Here is a 17,312-nt window from a genome sequence, read left to right as displayed (position 1 = left end):
TATTATGCATGCGATGCATTGCTGAGCGCTGCACTAAGGTACGGTCGCTACGCATTTGTTTTCATCGGCCGGATCGGTTACTAGGGCTCCATGTTGAAAATGCCCGGATGTCCGCCCCCGCCTATAGATACAGCCATGGCCCAATATATTGTAATCAATGTAATCGAACATGAAATATCACATAGCAACCATGATATCCAGGTATGCTCTGAAATTGCAATACTTCCAGCGTACCTTTTCTGATAATAGTCTCATTTTCGTAATTTCCTGACTAAAATTGTGTTATCATAGTGTTATTTCACACATTTCTCATGCATGTGTCTTCATTTTGAAATGAAATGAAATTTATTTTAATCCTATACCAAACAAACATCATCAACATAGTCAAAATAGTAAATACACTCAGCAAAAAAAGAAAGTAAACACTTTTTCAGTCAGTCCGCAGCACGTATGCTAATGAGCCGATCCGGCAAGATTTATTCAGCACTCTCGTTGACGATCTTTGCGTTCGAAAGGTGTCTCGTCGTGCGAGATTTTGTGAGACTTTGATAGGGCTATGGTTTTCACAGTGTAGCGACTTGTACATACATTCATCATGGCTACAAGTCACGGTAAATTGTTCTCCAGACTTTGATCTTTATTTTGATACTAAATTTGCGTATAATATCGAATCTTATCAGGACTATATAATCAGTTGAATTTGTGTAAATTTTACCTGCTTTTCACGGAAGACTTTGTCGTCTAAAGTTCTTTTTTGGTTCCTGACCGGATTAAGAAACTGTTGTTTCTGATTTTGGTTTTTTCGTAGAGAGGAAACTTAGATGCTAATCATATATTGGAGTCAAGGAGACGCAAGCATGATTTATACTAGTTTTTCCGTTTTGAAATGTCTGTAAAATTCACTCCTAAGCCGGAAGTATGCTCCATACAAAGTGTACAGTGGCGCGAAAGAGCTCTCTCATTGGACAGTGCTTGCATTCAGCACTTGAACTACACGCGTGCCAAGAAACCGCAAGTGGTATGAAACCGTTATGTAGCAACGTCATGACGTAATGCAAGCGCTGAATGCAAGCGCTGTCCAATGAGAGAGCTTACTCTTGAGATTGCATGGTTTCAAGCTGATCAGCATCGACATCGATGTATATTTTACTGGTTCCTGACTGGATTAAGCAACAAATTGTCAAGATTTTTACATGGATACAAAGATTAGGAGATAGACTACCAAATAAAGCATTTTCATTGAGACGCAAGGTGAATTTGGTATTTTTTTGACGTTTTGAACGTGTACTGCACGAATTACTTTTTTCATCAGTTTTCAAGCTCAAATTACGCTATGAATTTTTTCATTTACAATAATTTGAGTCAAATGTGACGATAGTTTACATATTTTCCTTGAATTTGATACCAAATCTGTGAACATAAGGTGTATTTTTGTTGTCGAAAGCCCAAGGACAAAATCCCCTTACGCAGCTCATTACGTATGCAAGCCTAGAGCGGGCTTGCATACGAGTTGAATAAATACGAGCAAATTATCGGGTGCTGCGGACTGACTGTTTTCCAGTTCATATTTTTCATAGAAGATTTAGATGAAAATCATTGTGTCATATACCATATTAAAAGTTATTTAATTGTCTATCAATCTAGTAGGGTGATACAAAAGGAAACTTTACGCATGAGTGAACACATTCGCTTTTGTCCTCCAAGGCAGAAAAGCAAAAATTGCAGAAATTGACATAATGAAATTCGTTTGGAAATGCCCTACAAGATAGCAATGATAACAAAAGACTATAATTAAACGCAATGAGAGACATGAGTGAAATAGCAGAAATAAGTTTCCATTTCCTTGTTTCTCTTTATATTCTCAAACAAATCCATAGTGGGAAAACTGATGGGAGAACATTGGCATTTTCTGTCAGCTCAAACTTTAAATGACATAGGGAGTAAGCCACAAAGGTGATAAAATGGACAGAATTTCTTCATTTCACTTTTTAATTAAGAGATTTAAGAATGCATGAGACAAATTCAAGAAAAAAAAAATTCAAATTTTCTTAATTTGGAATAACATTTCAAATTTCTACCATCTTTGTTACCATTACTTCTCTTATGTGTTTTAACTATGGATTTGACTGACGATTCTTCATTTTATTCCATTATCTGTTGCCTTTCTTTATCTTCGGAAGGTTGCAGAGACAATATAGAGATCATAGGATGATTTTTGCAAATTTACATTTCTTATTGTGATGAATTTGTCTTTTGTTCTCATTGTTTTATAGAAGAGCATGTACACTTGAATAACAACTTGTCCATTTTTGCAATGTTCACTTATGTGCCTTGGAAGAGAAAAATAGATGTGTTCACTCATGCGTAAAGTTTTCATTATCATTGACCTACTAGGTTGATAGCTTATCAAATTACCTTTAAAATGGTATATAAAACATTTCTATCAGTCAAATTACCTATGAGAAAGATGACCTTGAAAAAGTGTTTACTTTCTTTTTTTTTGCTGAGTGTAGTTAATGCACACTTTTGGTAAAAAAGAACTGGTAATAGCACGCAGGATGGTGGAGGCAAGTCCTTTCAATAATATAGATTATTATAACATAACGTATTTGCAATATTTACAGAAGCGATGTTATTATGTACATATTTAACGGTTTTCATATGGGATCATTTATGCATAATTTGAAAGTAATATTCAACAATTTCCATAGGCAAATGAGAAATATGCTTTGCCTTCAAGACAAGGGTCTGACTCACATGGCCCTTTATCCCCTGCCTCCTGTTCCGAGACGTCACAGGTTCATCAAACAGTGTCACATGACCACCGAGGACGGACTTGGAGGAGTCCACGCCATGGTAACCAATGCCGTGCACATCATCCTTGAGGGCAAAGATGAAGTCCTGGATGTCATCAGGCGCAAATAGGAACCCTCTCATGAAGTCTTCCTCATCCTCATCCTCATCCTCATCCTCATCATCTTCACTGCCACCTGAACTTTCGTGGTCTCCAGCTTTGTTGTCGATGTCATCATCCTTCTCACCTGTGATTGGTGGTCGTGCACAGCCATACACCTTGCCCTTTCCTATAAGGTTTTACAAAATATCTGTATCGTTACAACATTCTGCTGATCATGATTCTTAGGATCTTTGTTTTAAAGGAAGGAACTAGGTCTATATCTTAAACCAACTCAAGAACCTGCAGTAAAATAATTACAGGTGCCTATATACGGACTTCTAAGGAGTGCATATAAGGAGTTCTACACCTGAATGTCTAATGTATAAGCTGTTATTCTCGCATACAGATATTTTCGGGAATAAGAAGGTCACAGACATTTTCGCAAGATGTTGTCTTCGCGAATTGACACCAACGCTATCTTACATGCATTGTTACCCTAGTGTATGGCCACATTTTTATGTGTTGTTAAATTTGCGATCCAACTGTGATTCGCGAAATTCGCGAAAATAACCGCTTTAACAGTATTTCACCAGTAAGTGCCATGAACCAGAATACACATATAATGAATCCCATGTCTCACCTTCACCTTTCTTCTTCCTCTTTTTTCTTCTCTCAATTTTAGGGCCGATCCCTTGTCCTGGTTTCCAGCCCATTTTGCGAAGTAGCTTCATCCCGATGGTGTCACTGCATGACCAAACGAACATGAAACATAAACTTATTGTCTTTTCTTCCACTGCATGATGATGTGATGATGATGTGATCAGCAATCAGCAGCTATGGGAAAGGACAAGCCAGCAGCTCACAGAACAGGAAATACGATAAGATGCTGGGGTGATGGCTATGGTACGTGCACACCCTAGAAAAAAACAACTCAAAATATCATCAGAGCAACACTCAGCTGGAACCCACAAGGCAAAAGGAAACATAGCCATCCAAGAAACACTTGATGACTAGAGTGAAGTGGAGAGATTGGCAGAGGTCCCGCCTGGTAGGAGAAATCTTGTTGGTGGCCCATGTCCAAAGAGGGATGACAGGCATAAGAAAGTAAATCCACTAAATAAATATTCAATGATGACATCATTTCCTTCAGAAGCATTATAGAGAGCCATGTGTAGCTCGATATCACTGATAATCACACCAAAGGAATGGTACAGTTCAGTTGAGATGGAGTTTGAGGTTTTCATTGTTTTTTATGACATTTTTTTTTAGAGATAATGACAAACCTCTTATGAAATATGAAAGACGATATAATTTCAAGAGTAGTTCAAAATTTATTTGATGAAAATTGGTTTTGAAATGGCTGAGATATCCAAAACAAAGCAATCCTATCACAAGGTGGGACCCACCTTTTATTAGGATCGATTTGTTTTACTTTGTTTTTCACTATCTTAGCCATTTCAAAACTGATTTTCATCAATTAAACTTTGAATTCCTCTTAGAATTGAATGCTATTTAACATTTTCATAGAGTGGTTTTTAAGCATCTCACAAATAGTTACAAGCTGAACTCTCACCTCAACCAATACTATAACATCTCTTTAACTACACTGTATAAGAATCTAGATTTACTGCACCACTGAAAACCCGCTAAGAACAGGCTGACTTTCCTACAAGACACATTTTCCATAGACACTTGACCAAATGTACTCAGGATTCACCATCAAAGGACTAATGTTAAAATCTTTAAAGGTACATGGTCCCGGTGGATTAGTCAAATGCGTACGTGGGCGCACAGCGCAAGTTTCCTGTAGAAACCTACACTATTGACTCCTCTTTAGCGCTTAAGCTGTGGCCCACTTCCCCGAGTCCGAAGAAGTCTGATCCACTGTAGCCAGTGGTCCCATCACAGTTCGGCTCATGATTCGGCTGAGGGGATGACAGCTTTAGCAAACTTCTTTTATGATATCATAATAAGAAACACATATGCACGCACCCTGGCATTACGACAGACTGCGTGATGCGAAGAGAAGACAACAAAGGCAACGTTACTTAGCAACACCTATGCACTTTACTCTTGCTGACAGCTCAACTTCAGCAATCTTTGTATCAACGCTAAAGGTGATCAGCAGTATCATCAATAGCGCCCTCTACACTATCGGGACTATGCACCTTTAAGTTGTTTGTACAAATCCTTATGTGAGTGCATGGGTGCATACAAATAGGTGTGAGAGTGTGTGTGTGTGTGTGTGTGTGTGTGTGTGTGTGTGTGTGAGAGTAAAATACAGTTGAACCTCTCTTACCCGGCCTCCCTTTATCCGGATCTCTCTATTATACGGACGCAATCTCGCTGTGATTTTTTTTTTTTTTTTTTTATAATTACGGGAGGAAAGGGGGATTCCCAACTCCTTGAGAACTCCTACACAAACACACATGAATTACATATTACTTCCAACATTAACATACACCTCTATTTTGGGGTCTGTTACTGAGTGTAACAATGAAAAGGTTGCAGTATACACATTACTACATGTGGTACTACAATGGGCTACATCAGTAGGACCTACATGTGTATGTAAATGTACATGTATAAAGCATTGAGTCTCCCGTATCCGGCCAAATCCCTTATCCGGATGAGCCCCGGTCCCGACTTGTCCGGATACGAGAGGTTCAACTGTAGCTCGTCCTGAAATTCCTACAGATCACAACACAAAATAATGCGTCCAGCACCCTTTGGGCGGAGGCATAAAAATCTACTCTGCTCACTCTGTGGGTTTGATGAGGTCCTGGATCCTGCCGTCATCTGGGATGATGCTGGAGCCAGGTGAGGGACCAGGTCTCTTCCTCGCTCCACTCTCATCTCCTGCAAACTTAGCAGTGGTCACTACCTTGCGAGGAGCTATCCCAAACTCCCCCATGTCCTGTGAAAACAAATATGAGAGTTTGATACATTATGGAATGTTTCATTAATATTTCCATGAGATAAAAATAATTTTAATGTGCAAATAAAAAGGGGATTATATCAAAGAAAACATCAATAACTGACCTACCATAAGTTTACCCCTACTTTCTATCAATTCTTATTTGAGTATCAATATTACTGTTGGGTATCAAACTACAGAATTAATATCAAAGACTGGTTTATAATTTCTTCACAAGATTCATTTGAAATAAATTTGAATATCTCTAGTCTTCAACCAGATTGGTCCGTCAATGTCCATGAGCAAAAAGAATCATGGCATCACTTCTCTGGGCCAGAATTCACTGAAACTTTGAAATAAGAGGCAACATTTTGTATTTGTACTGATACTATTGGGAATGAAAGCATGAATTAGCCCACAATGCACACTACAGTGCTTGATACTCCAGCAAACAAAGCACTACAACATACACACATAGCATGTACATAATGTATGATGAAAGCTAGTGCAGAACTTCACCAAAAAGCTTCAATCAATTTCTTGGCAAACTCACATCCACATCCATGAAATCCTCTGCACGCTGGGCCTGCTTCTCTGCTCGTTTCTCTCGAGTTGACACAAATGTCGAAGGAGTGAAACCTGCAGCATGAAAACAATGATTAAACTCTTATGCTGTGAAGAAATGTTGGAGCTTCTAAACTGTCTATTCCATATTTCCATTTCCAGTGGGCATATGGTAATGATCTACTGTTAAAGTACAGTTACCAAATACAGTGACACGACATTTGCTCCTGCGACAATTACTCTGGACTTATTTCCTCCATGGACTTAGGGTTAAGGTTAGGGCTGTGATAGGGTTTTACCATAGATTTAATTTAATGTAAGGATTAGGATTAGGGTTAGATTTATGTTTGTGAGTAGAATTTATGTTTGGTTTAGCATGCAGATACTTCATGGGAGAAATTGTCCCAGAAGCACATTTCATGGAACCACCAAATACTACTTGATAATAAGGTGCATTTTAAAAAGCTTCAAGAAATAACAATCCTGTAATTCTTCTAAGACAAGAGCCAAATTGCTGTGTGGAATTTTCTTTTTTCATATGTGCCTGAATGGAACAGGGAGCTACATGTATTAACCCTTCCTATGCCAATGAGTTGAGTGGGAACAAATTTCACACACAAACCAATGGAGAGGAAATGAAGATGGCACACAGAGGGTTAAACAAGTATGAAAAGAAGTCATCAAATACTACCTATTGTAAATCGATCACAAAATTGTCCACTGTATTGCAGTGTGCAAAAACCCAGCCCCACACTTCCACACATATTTGACAAGTGGTAGGGACAGTGTGCATCCATGATTAAGTTAACAAGGGTAGGGTAGTGTAGAGCTGTCTGGCAAAATGAGTGGGGGCAGTCATGAAAACAAGTTTTTCCCAATGTACCAATACTTGCACAATGAAATGTGTTCAAGCAGAAAAGCCACCACAAACTCACCTTCTTTGGACCCAACAGTGTTGAAGAAGCCAGCCGAGAAGCCCCCTGTGAAGGCGCCATGGAACCGCTGACGGCCCTGCCGGTCTCGCACCACCTGGTCCTTGACCGCAATGGGCTTTGGGAGAGGCTCATCTGCAGATAAAGACAGAGAGAGATCAAATGTCACAAGTTGGGCATACTTCAGGCCCCATCTAGGCTTACAGCTATTTGCCCATACTATGTTGGTCCACAGATAACTAATGTAACAAACGTGGAGCTTAATCAAGAAACTGTGGAGCTAAATCAAGAAACTGTGGAGCTACATTGTACAATATAAAATTATAGTGCATTTATGATTTGTGTGACTATTTGTGTGAATCAATTAGTGTAAATTAATTAGTATGTATTATACAACGTCCAAGTAGATCCTTGTAATTTGATTGGAGGATTGTTGGTGACGTGCTACTCAATAAGTACTCCATTCAACGCGCCATGCAATTTTGATTCTATTTTTGCGTGCAACTTGGTTTGATTTTTTTGTTCTATTCCACGGTTCGAGAAATTGTACGGTACTGCATGTAGTGTGTGTGTTGCATATTGAGGATCGCATATGCAGCTAGCGCAGTGTACGTGTGCGGTACATGCATGCGCGTATGTAGGCCTACGTAGTGCTAGTGCACGTGTAACGTATGAGCGCCAGCTGTGACGACCTGTATCTACACTGATTGCACAAGCCAGAAAGAGAATCGCAGTGGATCCACATGTAAGTATGGCTATATTTTCCATACATATATAGACTTCTAGGCCTACTTAGACCTACCCAACAATCCTCTAACCAAATAAAGATCTACTTGGACGTTGTATAAAACAAATAGTGTATGGTCTTTACTCGTGCAATGGAACAAGATTTCGCACTCGGTGAGATGAGGCGCACTATTCAACTCGGCTTCGCCTCGTTGAATAGAGCGCCTCTATCTTTCACCTCGTGCGAAATCTCGTACCATTGCACTCGTGACCATTCACTATTTGTATACAAGTACATAAATTCTGAAGCATCACTACAATTTAGTGTTAAAGTAACTGGGGATGTATGTCAGTAGGCGTAACATATCAATTCGGAACATAATTTTTATGGCCCTTATCACATTATTGTGCTTGCTCTTTGGGGCCGAGGAGTAGAGAATTTTCCCCCAAAGCGTGAGCACCATAGGTTCTAGGAAGAGTTATACACTGACCATTTTTGTGTGTAGTGCTTCCTTTACACTTTCAACAGGAGAAGGGAGACAGGGTACAGTATAGTTAGGGTAGTCCAAGTCTGTCCATGTTCTCAGTCCATCTGTCTCTTTGTCTCTTATTTGCTTTTTACGTGAACTTTCTGTTGGTGCTACAAGTAGTTGGTGCATGCATGCATGTTTTGGAAGGTGTGCTGCCCATTCACCAGTGTTGGCACACATGCCGCTTTAATACCGGGTATGCAGCCAAATGGCCAAGCACCAATGTCTGCATGGCAACAGACCGCGTTATGCACCAGTACCTTGCCAGTATTGGCTTTAATAGCTGGTGGCAGAGATTGCAAACCGAGTCAAGCAACACTGAATGAGAGCACAGAATTCAACCTTGGTTTAACACTCCCACTAGTCCTCTAGATTGTCACCAGTATGATGACAATATCTCAAACTAGAAATGTCGCTTTGGCGACTGGTATGCCTCCGCCATAATGCATGATTTTCCCAATAGGTCTAGATAGTACATGTGGACACTGTGTGATTACATTTTTACAAAATTGGCAAAATATTGGAATGACAAGTTTGTCACAAATGTGTTGAATGTTCACCTTCCTTGACATAGGTTTAATTGGATGAATAGGAGAGCATGTATCTAGGGATTTAAGGACTTTAACTTGACTTTGACCTATTCATACATTTAGGCATTGAGTAATTTTCAAGGTACAGGTGTGGAGAAAAAGTGCAATTTCTGAATTGAATAGTAAATTGTTACCATTTTTATCTGGCCCTTGACCCTAAAATTCATAAGATAATTACTTTCAGGTAGAACATGCATAATATGTACTAAGTTTCAAGGTAACTTGAGCCACTTCCGAGATATGGAGGAAAAATTTAGTTCAGCACTTTCACTTGATCTTTGACCTTTTGACCTTTGAGGCAAAAAGAGAAAAAAAAAACTTTCCAGAGAATTTCTATTAGGTTACACACGCATACACCAAGTGTAAAAAAAAATAACCCTGCTGGCATTGCATGAATATGAGGGTAATAGAAAAATTTTGAAGTCTTGCACTTGACCTTTGACCCCTGACCTTTGACCCCATGAACCCTACATTCTCTAGATAATCACTTCCAGTCAGTACATGTATATACTATGTTCCATGAAGATACCTTGAACAATTTTCCAAGGTACGGAGAAAAAAAAAGAAGTTTTAATATTTTTACTTGACCTTTAACCTTTGACCTTTGACCTCATGACCCAAACTTTCACCAGAGAATCTTAATTGGGTAATACATGTATACACTAAGTTTCAAGAAAATATCTTCAGGCATTCAATAGATATGGTGGAAATAGTGAAATTTTATGTATTTGACCCTGACCTTTTGACCTTTGACCTTTGACCTCATGACCCAAACTTTCACCAGAGAATCTTAATTGGGTAATACATGTATACACTAAGTTTCAAGAAAATCTCTTTAGGCATTCAATAGATATGGTGGAAATAGTGAAATTTTATGTATTTAACCCTGACCTTTTGACCTTTGACCTTTGACCTCATGACCCAAACTTTCACCAGAGAATCTTAATTGGGTAATACATGTATACACTAAGTTTCAAGAAAATATCTTCAGGCATTCAATAGATATGGTGGAAATAGTGAAATTGTATGTATTTGACCTTGACCTTTTGACCTTTGACCTTGAGCATGTGCACCCAAAAGTTGATAGGCACAACTTCACCCCCTAATACACATACATGCCAAGTTTCATTAGGATACCTCAACAGGTTTCGATAGTTACCTTGTCCACAAAATTCATTACGGACGGACGGACGGAAGGACGGACGGACGGAAGGACGGACAACCCGAAAACATAATGCCTCCGGCACCACTTCGTGGCGGAGGCATAATAAAAACAGATCTTCATAATTGTCCAAACTTTTGACGCTGCCGTATGCCAGAGTGCTGAATTCTGGGAATTTCTGGCAAAACTACATACCCTTAGAATGGGCATAATTAAAACAGACGGAGGTCAGATGGAGGGAGACAGAGGGAAATTTTAAGGGAAGTATGCCAACAGACACAACAGACCTTATACATGAGAAGCATACATTTTTCCATCCCCGTCATAAACAGAACATGATACTTGAGAGCTTTATCTCTTAAGTTCACTTGACTGCATGGGTAATATGAAGTTATAACAGTATCATAGAAACCTAAACGTGTGCATATTATAACTACAAAATATTTAAATAATATAAAAATAGCCAGGCAGGTGTACTACTACTGGTCATAAAGGCAGTGCCCGTTGGTGATGGTCTCTGCCAGTAGTGTCGGCAGGGCCACTGCCTGGCCAACACCACCAATAAAGGGGGGGGGGGGGTTGGTTGTACCTCACATCAGGAAGGGGCTTAAAGTGCAAACAAAGTTCTGGTACCGGTAAGGGCCTGAGAACCCGTCTGGCACCATTTCATAATTGCTTGCAATATATCGAAAGAGTCTACAAAGAAACTTACCTGGCTGACGCGGTTTGCCGGAATGATGAGTCGTTTTGGAGTATTTTGAGAAAAATAATAAAAGTCTGTAGACGGACTTTTATTCCAGAAGGCTCCAGACTAACTCGGTCTCAGGGAAAACTCGACCCTATTTCAGACAAGTTACACACAGTTCGTGATCGCCATGTTCATTAGCACTCTATAATACGGGTACCAAACGAGGCCTTGATGAGCAGACAGGAAAGTGCGTGCTAATCCTGTAGAGTACAAAACAAATGGACAGCGCGCGGTCCTCAAGCCTATACGCACATCACCTCAGTTGCTGAGAAGCGCGGTCTTTGAAGTTTTTGTTGTTGTTTATCAAGTGTCTTTGATTGTTTTTAGAGGTGCTTGAGAGGCGCACACTAATTTTGCATGCGCGCCAAAGAGGTTTTTGATGCGCGCCAAAGAGGTTTTTGATGCGCGTGTTGTAACAACTCGGACCATTACTGCCAGTAGCCAGAATGCTACAATGTAGTTTATACAGGCCGCTCCCATATTATGCATAGTACAACGCTGTAAATTCCAGAGGGACAATCAATACAACTCATCCCGCCGTCAAGCAAAGCGAGGCTGAGTTATCCCCGAGTCCGAGTCTAGCCTGACCCCGTTCGGGTAAGTTCTGAGACTGAACGTTTTTGGTCAACATTTCCCATTTTCGTCGTTACCCATCGAATATCTTGTTATTACAGCGCTATTCTGCACATTTCCTAGGCATACGGGGTGTACGTTCACATTTTGGAGCAAAATTTGACAACTTTTGCAGGCGTACCAGAACTTTGTCTGGGCTTTAAGGTATGGCGAATCTGTCTCCAGGAAAAGTCTATTGCTGGGGATGGCCCACAAGGTTTCCCTGCTCTGTTTTCTCAAAGGTCCAGGAAAGGCCAGTGATCCGAAAGTATACATTTCGGAACGTTCAGCACTGGTCCCAGACAATGGTAACGTTCCTGCCAAAACATTGGAGGTGGATCCATTGGTAAGGCTGGCATCTCTGCCTTGATATTTTAAGCAAAGAGCCAGGCAGTGGAACACTGTGCTGAAGATGTCATCAGCTCTCCCTTGGAGATGCATAACCAATACAGCGAGAGGATCCTCTACCATAGGTCCTCTTGGTACCCAACACAATGATTGGGTACAGAAAAGTCGAAGCCCAGTTCGCTCACGCCACAACCAGGGGAGGGTGGGGGTGTTACAAGTGCCAAACAAAGGCTTCCCAATGTATGGCAGTGCACTTGTCTGCCTTCTTCCGAGTGGATTTCCACCAACAAATTATATTTGAGGGCTTGATCGATGTTGCCCTCAAACTCAGCCTCGGCTAACATCTCCAGGATCGGCCAATGAGCCACGGCAGCCGGTACGTTTACAGGGAAGCTGGATCAGGGGGCAATCTTGCCTAGTTTTCATGGGCAATCATTGCGTCCATCTCCATAAACATGTCTGCCACAATGGCTGACATGCCATGCTGCAACGGACTGCTAAGAACTGTTGATAAAGGTGACTAGGTCCTCTATACTGGCATTTTAACCATGAGGGATTAGGCCATAAACCTAAGCCCTTCCACCTGCTGCCCTTCCACCTGCTGAACAACTGCTTCTGACAACCTTGGACTGAGGTGGTGCTTGTGGGGTCAGAAGTAGTTACATGTAGGTAGGTTGTAGTAGACATGCCACTGCAATTTCTGTGAGATATGCCCAGATCCCACCATCAGACACTCCTGCCTCTCTCTCTGGCTGGTTTGTTGTTCTTGGGGTGCTAGGGTGGGTGTTCTAAGCCTGCCCGGCCCTCCCAAGCTCCCTGCCCCTTTCCACCACACAATTTCCCTAACGAAGGTTCCCTGTGGCTGTATGCCAACAGCAGCCAAGGCCCTCTGCTGTCTCACCCTCGTCCCCACCAGCGTTTCCACATCTGGTATTTTAGTAGTGCCTGTTGGGCCAGCAAACACCTTCAAAATCAATTCAAAATCACAGTTCAACTACCGTAAAGACAAACTTAATTCACATAAATTGAACAAAAACAAACCTTTTATTTCTAATCAAATGTCTTCTGATCTGCAAGAACTGTACATAATGGATTGGCAAACCCAGAATGTATCACAAGAATAACAGATTTACTCTAATTAGCAGTGCTGAGTACTGGAATTTAATCAAAAACAAAATAAAAATATACTAGCTTACTTTGAAGAAAAGGCTGTAAACCGTGTTTTGAAAGCAAACTCATGAAGAACTGGAACAATTTCCTTGGAAAATTCTAATAAAGTTTCAACCAAAAAAGTTACTGGAAAAGAACATTCTTGTCATGATTTATAGCATTTGTTCTTGTAGGCAGAGTACAGTGCTCAGCCAGCCAGCTACATGTAGCCAGCTGCGCCGGTGCATCAGTCTGCGGTGGCTTCATGATGGCGCTACCATGCGTATCCTGTACGATGTTCACATGTGCACTTACAAGTATGTGGCGCTGTTCATGCTCTTTGTTACACGTTTGCATTTACATATTGTGTGAAGGACACCTGCAGAGCAGTGCTCGCTAGCAGCTGAAGTCCCGATGTACTATAGACTCCGTCATGGTATTGCGATTGATCCTAATAAATTGGAAGTTCCCAAATCAATCTTAACTTTAAATCCACATAAAAAAAAAAAAAAAATACAATGACATTTGCACTTCTGCAGTAAAATAAAGATATGAAAAATGAGGAGATTTTCATCACTTTGCCAGATGGTGGTGTGTGAATGAACTCCTAAACGTGTCGATGTGGCTATGTACACAGCGGCTTTAGTACACAAATTAAGTCACAATACATACCGCGATATCCAGCGAAGCACGTGTAAAGACACAAACGCATGTGGCTCTTTCCAGCCACTCGGAATATGGTCAACCACACATGTAAGTGGCTAGATGGTGAAGACACATGCCTGTGGTAGTATACACTGCCTTATTAAAATAGGATAGATCAATACAGTGCACTCCCATTATAACGAAATGCTCGGGACCAGCAGTTTTCTTTCGTTATCACGAAATTTCATTATAACCGAACAAATACATTTGTTCGGAAAACAAGGAAACAACGAATATATCATATTCTGTTTGTTGAATACTCATCATACACTGGAAAGCTTTGTGAAAATGGGACGGTACCTTTTTAATTTCGTTTGAATATTAAATTCAAAAGAGAGCATAAAGTTGTTTGTATTGTCACGCATACATAGAAAATGACGGCTGCATAGAAAACGAACCTATTCCAAAGGTTCGTTTCTTACTAAAGTTCATCACTCCGAAGGCTCCTTATTATTTGAGAGATTAATAATTTAATTACATGAAACTTGAAAGCTTATGATCTTGATACGTCACAGCAGCAGCGCTGACATACAAACTACAGCCTCAGGTACCTACTTTATTTGCCCGCTTTCACTGTCCTGCAAGTTGTGACTGCATACCGTAGTCCCACACATGCATTTACTACACATACAACTTGTAATGCTCTACGGTACGCAATCACGTCTCAGTGCTTGGCCTGGTACTAGTGCAGTGCAGTGCATTGTACTTTGCAGCCTTACCATGCATCATGTTTTAAAATCCATAAAATGCATCCGGCATCTAGTCAAAGACAAAGTACACTGTAAATATCAAAAGTAAAGAAACAAGTCACAAATTCCACATATGATGGCATAAATGGTATCCCGGGGTACCAAATAAAAATCAGCCATTTTGTTGAATTATTTTTTTTTTTAAAAGGTTGTACCCTGGGTGCCAAAAAGTGGGAAATTATTTTGGTGCTGGAGCTAGCAACCGCTAGCCACTGCACTGCAATGAAGCACAAGCTACATTGCCAGCACAGCATACCATGCATGCATAGTATCACATGCAGTGCAGTGGCATGGGAATGACTGTAGACGCACACAGTGCATGCATTTCTCTGCGGCTGCCCTCAAGTGGACGTGAGGTGGCGCTACACAACATGGTAACCCGGGGTAACGCGTGATGCATCATATGCACCCAAGCCGGTAAGCCAAAGGCACAGGTAGCCTACTGCACACGAGTTATGCCAGGAGATGTGACGCCATGAGACGTGATGCCCGAAATTGTACTGTTTTTCAGCAGCGGCTCAACGTGGGAATGTGATGCCTTGACATTCGCCTGCACTCAGCGTCACATCCTTCTCGTTCACCTAATCGAAATGTCCCTATCTATTGTGCATGCACTCTGTCATGTCTGTACTGTACTACTAAAGTTTGTACTGGTGTAGCCCATGCCCAACCAGCAGGGGCCAGCAGGAGAGACAGCCTCCATCGTTTGTTGACACACACTTACTTTTTTGGTCTTCACTTTCATAAGCCCTGACGTCTAAACCTTACTACACTTCTTCCTACCATTACCAGTCCTACCATTACCTACGACCAAACAATAAATCTACCAATTTACAAAGTTCTAGTTATCTAGTTCTATCGTGAACTTTACACCACTGACTGAACTGTCAGTGCCACCAGTCAAACTCGAGTTGCAGTGACTTGACATGGAAATTAACGAGCGGGACTACAATGAATAAAGCATCGCTTGAAGCGTTAAATTGATTGTAAATATGATATTTTCGAAAAAGTTCGAGACGACCATGTTCCTCAGCATCTATCAAAACATAGGGCCTACCTTCTTCGATAATTTCTAACGGTGTTCCGTAGGACACAAAGTCATCGTGATCTGAGTCGGAATCCATTTCGCCGCCGTTGGGACTGCACACACGTAGAATTCACGTTTTCCCACGCCACACATGCCGCAGCCGTACAGTTTGTGTGTGTACCTTGGTGTGTACCGTGTGTGCTGCCGATCGAACGTGTTTCCAGCCAGACTGTTTGGTGGATCAACTAATGAATGATTCATACCGAAGACTACCCTGGCGTGTGACGTTGTTAAACATTAGTCCAATCAGTGATTAGCGTAGAGATCATGGGGCAGGGTCCTACCCTCCCCCCCCCCCCCCGTTATCTTTATTTTGCTTTGTTTTGTCTTGTTTTCTCCATGATACCATTGTCGGGCCTTTGGTGTCCTTGGAGAGACTGTGATAGTATGAAATTGACAGGGAGACCGTATGCGTTGTGTGTGAAAAGTGATGCCGTTGCATTACCTTTGTTTGTTTGTTTGTTGTTGTTTTTTTTTTTGTTTTTTTTTTCAAAATTCTGCTTGTTTTCAGGTTTAACCGGTTGGTTTGAGTTGACCGACTTGAAATTTGGCATGAAGCGAGGTGAAATTGACAAGTGATGTCTGTGAATGAATTGACAAGTGATGTCTGTGATTATTTTGTCAGAAGCTATCAAATTAGTGATATGAATCATGGGCGTAAATCCCGGGGGGGGGGGGGGGATGGGGGATATATCCCCCCCCCCCAAATGGAGGAGGGGTGGCCTGTACAATCATCCTCCCTAAAATTTGAGAAAAAATGGAGGAAGTAGAAATGTGATTGTATCAATTTTGGCATATTGCATGACATTCGTACGCCCGCCTTCAGACAGGTAACAGAGCTGAACAGTATTCTATTTTTTTTTTTAATGTATACATAGTTTTCTCAAGCGCTCGCTCGCTTCGCTCGCTCGCGAAGAAAGCAATATCGACATAAGGTATGGTCCAGACGTTGACAACGTCAAATAGCATAGGCTTACATGTAAACATGCTAAATGACGCGAGCAACTTGGGACCATCTGCAAATTATGTACGAAAACAAACAAACATTCACAATAACAAAAACTATATACCGCCATAATTGAACCGGCCAACCCCCACCCCTCCATTTCCTGAATCATTCCTGAAACGATGATGACTCTGATACATCTATGGGCATAACCAGGGATGATCGGGGGCGTCGAATCTATCGCGGGGGGGGGGGGAACAAAGGAGCATTTGCCCCGCCCCTTCGGAAATGTTGGGGCAGACAAATCACTTGTCCCCCGAGCAATTCCCGAGATGAGGACAAATCTCAAACTTTCTTTATGGAAAATTGTCCAACTACCGCCGGAATTATGCACCGGATGGTTGAATTGCAATCATAAATATGCAAAAGCTCCGCTACTGGGTCCCTTTCGATAGACTTTGTACACTTTTGAGATTGACGTATATTTCCTTATATTTATCAAAGAGTGTACAGCAGATCTTTCACTTACAAAAGCTCCCTCATATGCAGAGGCGTCGATGGAGGGGGAGGGGGATGGTTCCCCCATAAAAGTATTGGGCACAAACATATCATTTTGCTGCTCCTCGTAACTCCCGAGATGTGGAAATGTTT

General features: G+C 41.2%; 1 protein-coding gene across 1 annotated transcript in view; it reads right to left on the bottom strand.

Annotated features, from left to right (window-relative positions):
- Positions 1–15,802, bottom strand: part of LOC140232644 (G patch domain-containing protein 1-like) — a 137,514-nt gene extending 121,712 nt beyond the window's left edge. The window contains exons 1-6 of the mRNA XM_072312745.1: positions 15,686–15,802; positions 7,313–7,444; positions 6,367–6,452; positions 5,659–5,813; positions 3,543–3,640; positions 2,758–3,083 (exon numbers count right to left, since the gene is read on the bottom strand). Of these exons, the coding sequence (XP_072168846.1) occupies positions 2,758–3,083; positions 3,543–3,640; positions 5,659–5,813; positions 6,367–6,452; positions 7,313–7,444; positions 15,686–15,752 (864 nt within the window). The 5' untranslated portion in view covers positions 15,753–15,802. The remainder of the gene's footprint in view (positions 1–2,757; positions 3,084–3,542; positions 3,641–5,658; positions 5,814–6,366; positions 6,453–7,312; positions 7,445–15,685) is intronic.
- Positions 15,803–17,312: the final 1,510 nt, after the last annotated feature.

Source organism: Diadema setosum, chromosome 9 (assembly GCF_964275005.1).
Source record: "Diadema setosum chromosome 9, eeDiaSeto1, whole genome shotgun sequence".
In the NCBI taxonomy this organism is placed as follows: domain Eukaryota; kingdom Metazoa; phylum Echinodermata; class Echinoidea; order Diadematoida; family Diadematidae; genus Diadema; species Diadema setosum.
This window is presented reverse-complemented; position numbering and strand designations above follow the sequence as displayed.